General features: G+C 35.8%; 1 protein-coding gene across 1 annotated transcript; it reads left to right on the top strand.

The window, feature by feature from the left end:
- Window positions 1-6,338: 6,338 nt before the first annotated feature.
- Window positions 6,339-11,125, top strand: CF9 (Carbohydrate-binding protein). The gene has a single exon (XM_006857035.4). The coding sequence runs from the start codon at window positions 9,600-9,602 to the stop codon at window positions 10,959-10,961; it is 1,362 nt and encodes a 453-aa protein (XP_006857097.1). The 5' UTR covers window positions 6,339-9,599; the 3' UTR covers window positions 10,962-11,125.
- Window positions 11,126-11,598: the final 473 nt, after the last annotated feature.

Genomic DNA, 11,598 nt, shown 5'->3' with positions numbered 1-11,598 from the left:
CGATGGATTGAAGAAAATGTATAAAATGATATCATTTACTTTTTGATACAAGGAGGTGATAGTGATCATTGACTATTAGATTTGAAATCGGGTGGTTAAGAACATTGTCATTGGTTCGACACAAAGTCCAAAATAAAATTTATTGAATATTGTGACACACTTTATTTCTTTTTATGCTTGACAAATGTTAAAAAATATTATTAAGAATGAAATTACCCAAATGGTATTACATCTTTGGAAATAGAAAAAAAAGATAAAGAAGCACCCTCTTTTAGCAAGTTTATCTACCACATCATTTGCCTCTCTGCACACATGCTGAAAAGTAGTCGACATCCCGAAAGTTAGGTCCATTATTTGCTACCAAATGGTTTTCATCTCCCATGGAACGCTTGGCTCTCTATTACACCATCTAATCGCATTCAAAGAATCACCTTCAATGATGCAAACATTACCCATATTCTTATTGCGTAAAATCTTACGACCATGAAGTATAGCAAACATTTTAGCTTTATTCATAGTTGCAACTCTAATAGGTCCTACAAAGGTAAATACAATTATACGAATCAACAACTCATCTACTTTTGATCAATCCAGAGTCAGAGAAGGAAGAGAGCCCACTCTCTGAGCTGTTGGGTTTATGTGGCCTTTAAAGGCTGAGTGTGTAATGAAAAACATTTATTATTGTGGAACATAAACTCAGTGGGAGTATGGTCCCTCGTGGACCATTCTAAGCAAATGATGTTTGCTGATACCGGACTGTGCTTGACGATCTAGGCCAGTCGATTGAAAAACCCAAGGTTCCTGGGCATAAAGAATAAACCGATAAGGGTTTTGTAATCCTTTATGAAGTCGGAGCTCATGCCTGGATGAGTGAGCCGAGGGACTGTGTGACCCTTGTGTGTGATGGTAGGCCTACAAAGACGGTGGCCAAATCCCCATCCATGTTCCATCACACGGCATACATATCGACAGACCGTTCGAAAAAGCCAGTTATCCACCTTTGGGTGAAGCATCTGCATATACGAGAGAGATACCCCTATGTACCATAGAGTTGTGATAGCATCAGGTCGTGGTGACATTGACTCTTCTCTAGGGGAAGACCTGTAATCCACAGACTAGGATTGCGACCCCTTGGCTCATCGACCAGACTTTGGTAACATGCTAATGAGCCCTTGATTGGACTGTGGGTCATGGGAAACACTAGGGTCGATTTGATAAAGCAAGCGTGGTTTGTAGTCTACAGTCGAAGGTGGAGTACCCCGTGATCGTTGATAGAATTTCTAAACCATATGGATCCACTTCCCATCATATTAATTTAATTGTGTTCATTTTATTATTAAATTATTTTAGATTTGTTATTTGAATTTTTATAAGTCATTTGATATTTTATTTATTAATTTTTGACTTATAAAAATAAAATTATTAATTTACAAAGTTATAACGTTTTAAAATTAGTTTTGTTCGATTTTAAAATATTTATAAAAAATATACATGGGGGCCCATAGTGCACATGGGCCCACCATGTGGGTATTGGGTGGGCCCCCACGTGCCTCATATGGGTGGCATGCCCCACCCTTGGATGCCTCTTCTTTGATTACTTTGAGAACAAGTTTATTGAATATGACAACTCTATCTTGTAGCATATCGTCAAATATTGATTGGGAAATATTGACCATTTCTTATCTTGATTATTGAAGGAATATCTTGACTTTATATTATTGAGATATTCTTATAGAAAATATGAGATAGAATATGCAATTTTATGGTATACACTATATATTTGATAGATTTAATTTATTTAAATATATTGATGGGAAAATAATTTAAGGAAATGGGGATAATGGTCTATGCACCTTCCATAATGTTGATGGCCCATCTATGGAATGGATGACTCAGATATCTCACCCCACAAGTCACCTTGATCAACAGTCCATATTTAATCTCAAGATAGAGACAAACTATGGGAAACCCTGACCTAATTTTTCACTATAAATAGGGGAGCTCTCCACTTATCTAGACACACCTCTCTCTCCCATAAACTCTCTCCCTCTCCTCCATTGGGGTCACGCCCCTCTCTCTCCTCTCTAACTTTCTCTCCTAAAACCCTAGGGGGCACGCCCCAACCTTAGAGACTCTCCCTCTCTCTCATGACCTAATATAATTTACGGGTTGGGAAAGTTAGAGTTTGAGCCTAATTATTTTGGAGTTAGGGTTTTGTAGAGATTTAAGGGTGTTTACCTAGTTTGGCCGAAATTAACTTTTTCGGTTCGAGATTGAAGCTAGACCGCTGATCCCGCGCCATTGGATGTGGTGACTCAGTGTGGGGTGTAATAAGCCTAGTTGAGGTAATCTCTAGCATCTTCTCTTTTACTTTCTTGTTCTTTTATTTTATATTCTCAATTATAGTATTGAGTTATAAAAATGGCATCAAGTAGTTGAGTTTTATTTTTATTGTTGTCTTGTTTTATTTTGAATTTTTTTTTTTTTGTAAAAAGACCATCTGTAAGTGATCTTTTTGCCAAAACAAAAAAAAGGGTGATTATTATCATTATATATATAAAAAAAATGTATTCCCCTGGGAAAGATCGCAAAGGTCTTTCTTTCATGAGCTTCATCTCCTTCCATAATCTCACCCTCCACAATCTCTCCTACCTTCATCTTTCTTGTGTGACACTTTCATCTATTGTTTTTCACATCCAATGGCCAGAAATGATTGTAACCTGCTTGTATAAAAAATAAATAGTCTCATAGTATACATCCCTTAGTTAAATGGTTAAATTATTTTGCAAACTTATTAATATCACATCATCTTACAACTTGTTTAAAAAATCATCAAACCAGATTAGGAATCTATCTAAATCTACACGGTTTCTTGTCAGATCCAGGAATTCACCCAGTTTTGTCAAAAATCAGGAGATTCTATGAGGGACCAAGTGATTTGGGTCGGATAGCATAATTGCCCCATACACTACATTTTTTATTAATTTTTCCCTTCTATTTTGAAAAAAAATTATTATAACACTTAAAAGTCTCAGTTATTCTCTGGTAACCCTCCACCTTTTATCCCTATCAACCAACATTTAGAAGTTTATAAAAATTACATTCCCCTTCCAAGAATCCGTCTAAGCTTTTTTATATTTTAATCCTATTTAAGTGCTCAATCTGATTCTCAAACAACACTCACTTCCTTTCTCTCTACTATCTTTATTTATCATCTCTGAAAGCCCTATAACTCGACTTTATATTTTGGAGAATCACAAAACATATAAATCGCTACCAAAGAGTCTAAGAAATAATAAATAGAGGAGAGAGACAAAGGACATGAGTATTACTAAAGAATTAGATTGGAGCACTAAATGAGGATTAAAATAAAAAGTGTTGGAGGGGCGGGGTGGAATGAAATACTTATAAACATATTAATCACTTAATAGGGATAAACATTGAGGAGTCATCATGAAACAAGTGGAATTTATAGGAGCCATAATATTTTTTTTTTAATCTTTTTGGAACTGATTCTTACACAAAAAATGAGCTTGATTCGCCAAACTGGTTTGATTCGCATATTAATCCTTTTTAACATTAGAAGTGATGCCTTTGAATATTTACTTAAGTGCCCTGTAAAATATAATAAAAAATAATCAAATTACCCCTACTTAATATTGGGAACCTCGAACAAGCATGGCACTTTAGTAATAGCCTTGCTTAAGTGGCTCGAGAAAATGACAATTGACAAGTGTTTACAATGATTTCCATGACAACCAAAGGGTACTTTCATTATTTGGTTGTTTATATGTCGCAAACTACAAACAATTTTTGTTTAGCTAGTTCACTCAAATGGGGTTAACTTATTGCCAGGTTCTCAATATTAAATAAGGGCAATTTCATTGTTTAATACTATTTAGGAAAAATTACGTCCAAAATGTTATATTTTACAATTGTTACAGACTATATATATATATATATATATATATTCATATTCATAGGGCAATATGAGATGCAGAACATTGGACCACCAAATTTGTAGGGTGGTTCCATGTTTCAAACTTTAAACCACCCTACACCTCTTAAGGCATCCCTATAACAAGTCATTCGATGTTTCAAACATTGGATCACATGCTTTTCTCAAAAGATGAGAATAAATAGTGGTCTCTAATTGTAAAAGTTAGAGCTTCAAAAATAGTTGTAGGTCAAACAGATCCGTGAACACTTGAAAATCTTGAAAATTGACGATTTAGAAAATGCATTACAAGATCACTGTTTCCAAGACTTGAAGTCCTTTCTGGTTTACATCCATGTATCGCAAGGTCGAGATGATCGGATTTAAGGGTTTTTGGCATCAAAACAGCTGTTCATAGTGAATTTTTTAGGAAACCTCATATAAATTTTTTCCATGAATAAAAGAATAAAATAAAAAGGATTTTTTTGCATTCATATAAAAGGACCTCAAATAGGAGAGAAAATCGTGCTATTCAAGTTTGATCCTCTAGGCATGGAGAGATGGAGGTTCCAAAGAGGTTGAATGGACCTTCAATCGAGGAAAAGGGGAAGAATGAGTTTTAAGATAGAGAGGGAGAAGGAATAAATGTGTGGTATACACCAGAAAGTTCTTTTTCCTTGTACATTGAAAAGGGAATGCTATTGTGAGACCATTTATATTTATTATAAGGATGTCAGAATTGTTCCAAGCCATTAGATGTCAAATTGGATAATTTGCGAGTGTTATAAAATTTGTGAGTTGGTTTTTTTTTGAAATCTAAATCTAGGCAATAATATATTCATAACCACACAATTTAAATTTTGAACTAGACGAGTGATTGTGAAGTGTATCAAATTTAGCTGAAGAGACTCAATGTCCATTAATTAATATGAATATGCAAGCTCGTTTTATATAGACAAATGCAAATGATAAGAATAGAAATAAATCACAGAAACCTATATTGTACCCAGACTTACTATAAAATACAATATATTGTATCTACCTTTTCCATATATACTTATTATAATATATACCTTTTATATTATCCTGATAGACAATTTATACATTCCTTTCACACTCCCCTTCAAACTGGAGTTAGAACACTAAGTTGCAGGAACGAACAGTTGGATTTTCACGTGCATAACGTGACGAGTAGAAACAATGGTTATCATACTTAGATTGCTTGATTAACAAGCATAGAGGAACAATAAAAGGCTCAAGCAATGCCAGATCAACAAACCTCATCAAAAAAAAAAAAAAAAGGCTCGAATAAAATAGGCTTGAGCAATAAACAAAAATTAGATATTTTCTCAAGAGAGAAAAACAATCAAGACAGCTGAGAAAATATAATGGCACTTGAAAGAGCCAACAAAACTCGATCTAAATCCAAACCAATTCAGTAACTCGTAGACAAATAGACATGATTGAGTAGCAAGAAAACAGATTCGATCATACAGAAAAGAATAGGATCGAGTAAGAGACTCAATTGTACAGGAATGGACACATTAACGATGAATCTTACTCTGATACCATGTGAAGAATCTCATGTTTCTTTAAAAAGACTCAGTGTCCATTATTTAACATGAATATACAAGCTCGCCTTATAGACAAATACAAATGACAAGAATAGAAATAAATCAAAAACACTTATACTATACCAAAACTTACCATAAAATACAACACATTATACCTACCTTTCTCTATATATATAGATTACAATATACACTTCTTGTATTAACCTAGTAGACAATTTATACTTTCCTTTCACAGTGACCTCCTTGTATTTATATAATATATATGGAACCGTACCTCCTTGTATTTATATAATATATATGGAACCGTACATTATTTGGATGCTATGTGGCATGCAAGAAAGACATTCGAAGACTTCGAAAGAGGTTAGGAATCGTAAAATTGAAGGATACTTCAAGTTTGGTGAGAGACTTGGTGAATGAAATTGTGTGGATGACAACGTCGAAATGAAGAGTCCTCATACTATAAAAAGAGCGAAGGGGATAGAGAGAGAGAGAGAGGAGGCATTTAGTCAGCTAGCTCATATATAAATCATCTTCATGACATAATCGAAATTTCATGACTTTTGGTCATGGTGCGCCAAGCTCCTTGAATCATATCGCTCTTATACTCCCTGACTTAAAGGTAACCCTCAACCCTCTCGGTACCTCCCATATATAAATCATTCTAATAACATAATCAGAGTTTTATGACTCTTGGTCTCAGTGCTTCAAGATCCTAGAGTCATATCGGAATTTAAAGCCTTGAAAGGACATAATTCCAATACTCTGATACTATGAAAAAATTTAAAGACAATGATTTGAGTAAACTCACACCACACCCATAAAGAAGGTTGTGGCTTCTATTTATAAAACATATACATACAACATATTCGATAAGAATCATTGATTGACTCAATCAAAGATTATGTTACATCAATTTTTACAGATATGGATAGATGGTACAACATAAACAGATTAGAATAATCAATCAAATATATTGTGAGAATCTATCTAGATTATTTCTAATAAGGTAAACAATCATATAGAATACAATTACAAAAATAGATGATTGACGGTTTGGTGCAGCCCCACTCAAATACAACATCCATCAAAAAATCCATGTAACAATGGATTTCTTATTTAAAATTTCACCAGATGATAATCTCGACCACTATGATCGTGAATCTAGAAGAAGAAAAAGGTTTCTAACCTTAAAAATATACCATTTCAAAAAGAATTAGAACATTCATTTCGATTCTTCGTCAATCATCAAATCTTCATCATTTTCTTCCAATGCAAACTCATAGATGTAGGGTTAAGATGCATCTGAAGTGACTTAAGATGAATTCTTGTTGTAAATTTGTTATTAAGATAAATTTATGGAATGAGATGAATTTTCAGCATGAATATATACGAACAAAAGGCTACATTTCATAAGATGCTTGTTTCCAGTTGGGAAACTTACGTGCGGTTGCCCTAAAGCCAAGTGCTGCTACCTTGCGTTACTGGTGTGGAAGTCTTGTGAGGGCAGCTGAATGCTTGGGCATCGCCTTCTTCCAATCCACACATTTCTATTTGTCCATGCTGTCATGGATTGCAAAGCTTTGTGTGAAGACATGAAATTGTTCACTAGCTTTTGGTGCATCCTCGTTAAAACTTGAAACCATACTCCTCAAGATTTGACTGAGCTGGTGGCCCAACCAGTAAGATGGTCATTGGTATTTTGCTTAGTTCAGTCCAAAGTAAAGTTAGATTTAGTCGAAAACTGGTTAAAACTAATGTTTGACCAGTTTTGATTTGTTGGGCCAGCTAGTTTTAATAGGTTCAATAAGCTAAATGTCGGGGTGGCAACGAGTCAGGTCGGATCTGGCCGAAACTCGGACCAAAAAATATAGTGTGGGACCTGGAACCGACCTAAAAGTTAAAATATCTATGTATTTAACTATATTTAAATGTATTTCATATATTGGGACCCGAAAAATATTACTGGATCCAGATCCGACACTCCGAGTCCAATTTTGGACCCAAATCTGGTCTAGCCCTCTGGTCTCAGGTCAGGTTTAAGTCCATTGCCACCACTAGCTATATGATGCTAGACATAATTTTTTTTTATACATTTTATATTTTGAACGATTATATCTATTTTTTGTTCATTTATCTAACATCTTATAGAACTGATTCAACTAGTAGTTTGACAGGTTTTGACTCAACCAAACCCTTCACCAATTCAATAGCTAGTCCGATCCTCATGACATTAGTTAAAACATGAAACACAATTAATTTTTACAATAAATTTAATTTGGAAGTCCTCGTATAAAATGTCGAGAATTTTTTTACAGTACATTGGTCTACCGTCCGCCATCCTTTTGAGGGCCCCATGGGTTTTTGTTTCTCCTCAAACATGACCGGCATTTTATGAAGAAGCTCATGAACAAAACTTAAGAACAGAAAATGGAAAATGGGTTTTTGAACTCACAAACATAATTCGACTGGCTAGATCGAACCCTAAAAATAGCCCAAAATTAACTTTAGAAGGTTAAACAAATTCCTCCGAAACATTACCCTAACGCTAATTTTCTTTTCAAATTAACTATCCCTGCTCACTGTATTCCTCTCTCTCGCATAAAATTAATTTTTTTGAATTTGTTTCTCAATTATGTCATGATGTTGGAGCACTTGCAATGCACCGGGTTCACCCAGCCCTAAAAATGGAGGATCTGGGCCACAAATGTGGCTCAAACGACCCGGCAACGATGGCCCGAGGGTAGAGCTGGGCTACAGGAAATTCCCGACAATGCACACGTGCTACAAGTTATGGAAATTTCTAAATTTTTATTATCACACATAAAGCAAAAATAATTAAGGATCATCCTCGTCATCCTTGGTTGGTTCCTCGTTTTGAGAAAAAACCAAATCTTCATAATTATATCAAATATTACGATTATCTGGATTTAAAACAAACAAAAAGAAAAATCTATTTTTCAAATTTGTCACCAAAATAGAAAAAAAACCGGTTAATTTCGTTAAGAATCATCTCACTGTTACGTATGCTTATCTTAATCTGTTTTGGATTGAAAAAAGTTTATATAACGGGTTGACCTCATACTGTGCGAGTGAGGTGCACTTAAAAACCCACTGGACAAGGTCGTTTTTATTTTGGGCAAACCCTTAAATATATCATTTTGACATAGAGGTTTATAGAGATGACACAAAAAAAAAAAGATTTTTAGCTTTAAAAATAGTTCATCCAGACCATCTATTTTAAAAAAATTTCCATCTATTTTAAAAAATTTTAAGTGTTTATAGATTTATTTGACCGTCACTATTTTTAAAATTTTAAATTTTATTATTGAGAGCACCAATAGATTTTCATATCATCACAAAAGCTTTGCTGCACGGAAACTGCATTTTTGCCGTAGTTTTGAGGTAGAGATTACTTGAATATTATAAGATTGACACTTTTATACAAACCTCACCCTTTTAGTTATGAGCCGATCGTTTTCCTCGAGTCCAAGTGCAGCCCATCTCCATAATCCAGACTTTGACTTGATGGTCAAACAAGCGGATAATTTCTCTGTTTCGTCCGAAATTCGTTGAAATTTTCAATCCGAAGTTTCTCCGAAATAATAAAAAACTGAAGTCAGTTGCCTGGTTCTAGCCGTCCTTGCAGAGCTCCCCTTTCCTTGCAACTCTCTTTCTCTCTCTAAAAAAGACTTTATTCTCTCTCTTAAAATAGTGAGCCTCCTCAATCCTTAACTTGTTACCAGACGGTTTCTCTCTCTCTCTCTCCACAACTGCTTCAACGTCATCATCTCATAACAACTAGAGCTTTTCAGCCCAACTGCGTAAATCTGGGGTTCTTATGAAACCCTAGAATCATATTTCCCGAGCAATATGACGCTTGTAAGAGACAGGAATTAGGGTTATTCATAGCCCTGTAACAAATTTGATCCCCAATTAAGAGCTAGGGTTTCCACACAGAGAAACCAAGGTTTTCTATTAACGATTTATGCAACTTCCGAAAGGACTGGATGCTAGGGTTTTCATAGACCTTTAATTTCTTTCAGAATAGAGAGGTTAAAACCCCTAAGATCTAGGATTGGGGTTTCATGGACCTGCAATTCTTGAAGAGCTTGTACCTCTCAAAGAGGAGAAGGAACTGGCTTCTCTTCTTAACGGCTTGTGGAGCCTCTGGCTATGGCGCTTACAGGCTCTATAGCTCGCCTTCAATCACTAGAAAAAGGAAGAAGCTTCTGCAACTTTTGAAAACCCTTATCACCATCATTGAAGCTACTTCTGATTCAGCTGAAACCATTGGAGTCGTCTCCAAAGACTTGAAGGAATTTATCCAATCTGATTCGAACGAGGTACCTAATAGTCTCAAGCAAATCTCTAAAATCCTTATATCTGATGAATTCCATGCTTCTGCATCTAGGGTTACTGAAGCCCTAACAATTGGGGTATTGAGGGGCTTCAGTTCTGAGAAAAACGTTGATCAGAGAGAAGAACCATCTGCTTTAGGACACTCTGATCGATTATTAGACAAGCTTTTCACCCCTGCTGGTTCTGGTTTTGCCTCAATTGTCGTGGGAAGCTTTGCTAGAAACATGGTCTCTGGTTTTATGGCTAGTCATGGATCCAACAGTGTCAATTCTACGGTTCAGATGAGTGATCAAAGGCCTGGGTCACCAAACCCTAAATGGGTCACCATTATTTGTAATGATAAGAGCAAGGAACTCATAGCTGATTGTATACAACTTTTTGTTAGCACAGCAGTTGCAGTCTATCTTGATAAAACCATGGATATCAATACCTATGATGAGATTTTTTCTGGTTTGACAAACCCTAGGCATGAAGCCAAGGTGAGGGATATGTTGGTTTCAGTCTGTAATGGAGCTGTAGAAACCCTAGTTAAGACCTCTCATCGAGTTTTAACGAGCCCACCTAACAACAACAGTGAAAACAATGCCTCTAGTTCAAGCAATGGTGAAATAGAAGATAATTTGGATATGGGGTCCTCTGCAAATTGTTTAAGCACAGAGAATTTGCAAAATGATGAAGCTAGGTATTCTCAAAATATTCAGAAACAGGGTTTTGAGGGCCAAAAAATCATGGCGCAATTGGCAATGGATCAAACTGGAAGCAGAGGTTCTTTGAACTCCATTAGTGGGACTCAACAAAATGGATGGATCGATAAGGTTTCGGGTACTTTAGCTGTTCCAAGCAATCGAAAGTTTCTTTTGGATGTAACAGGTAGAGTTACTTTTGAGACTGTAAGATCCTTCCTCGACTTCCTTTTGTGGAAAGTGTCATCCAATTTGAGGACAATGAGTGTGATGAATTCCAATGTTTTAGAGAGAGGTTCAGATATTGTGAGATATGCACGTGCAAAGTCCATAGTGATAGCCACTATCTCAGTTGCGCTCTGCGTCCACGTTTTAGTCAGGACAGGGGCCTGGGTTCAAAGCTGAGCGAGAGAGGTAAGAGTTTCTCTCACTTCCATGGTGTGCTTCATGTTTTGAGAGAGAATTTGGCCTCTTCTGTCATGTACTGCTTGTTTAGAGTGAGAAAGAGTTTCTGGAAATGTATAATTCAGCTAGAAATATAGATGCCATGGCAAATTTCTTATGTTTCATATGATGTTATTCATTGCTTTTCCTGTTTTTTTGTGGTCACATTTGCTTCCACTCAATGTTGGTCTGTTTACTGTATGCCTACAATCCATTGCTTCCATGTTGGTCTGCTTCCTTTTTCCTGTTTTTTGTGGTTCACATTTCTGTCATACAATTCCTGCAACCTGATTTGGAACCTCTGGTTTTTAGTTACAAGTGATCAAGAATCAATATAGCTGGTTGGCCATTTTTAATCCCTTTCTTAAAATTAATGCATTCCTCCAACAAGAACAATGACTAAACATATGTATCAGCTCGAGGAGCATTGAAGTATCAGCTTGAGGAGCATTTAAGGAGAGCAGAAATGATGGATAGAGATGGTTGTTGAACCTTTATTGGGGTCTGTGAGGAGCATTTAAGGAGAGCAGAAATGATGGATAGAGATGGATGTTGAACCTTTATTGGGGTCTGTGAATTCGTTGGGGCCATGCTTACA

Source organism: Amborella trichopoda, chromosome 12 (assembly GCF_054954075.1).
Source record: "Amborella trichopoda isolate Santa Cruz 75 chromosome 12, AtrichopodaSantaCruz75HAP2 v2.0, whole genome shotgun sequence".
Classification (NCBI taxonomy): domain Eukaryota; kingdom Viridiplantae; phylum Streptophyta; class Magnoliopsida; order Amborellales; family Amborellaceae; genus Amborella; species Amborella trichopoda.
Note: the sequence above shows the minus strand (reverse complement) of the source record. Positions and strands in the feature narration are given on the sequence as shown.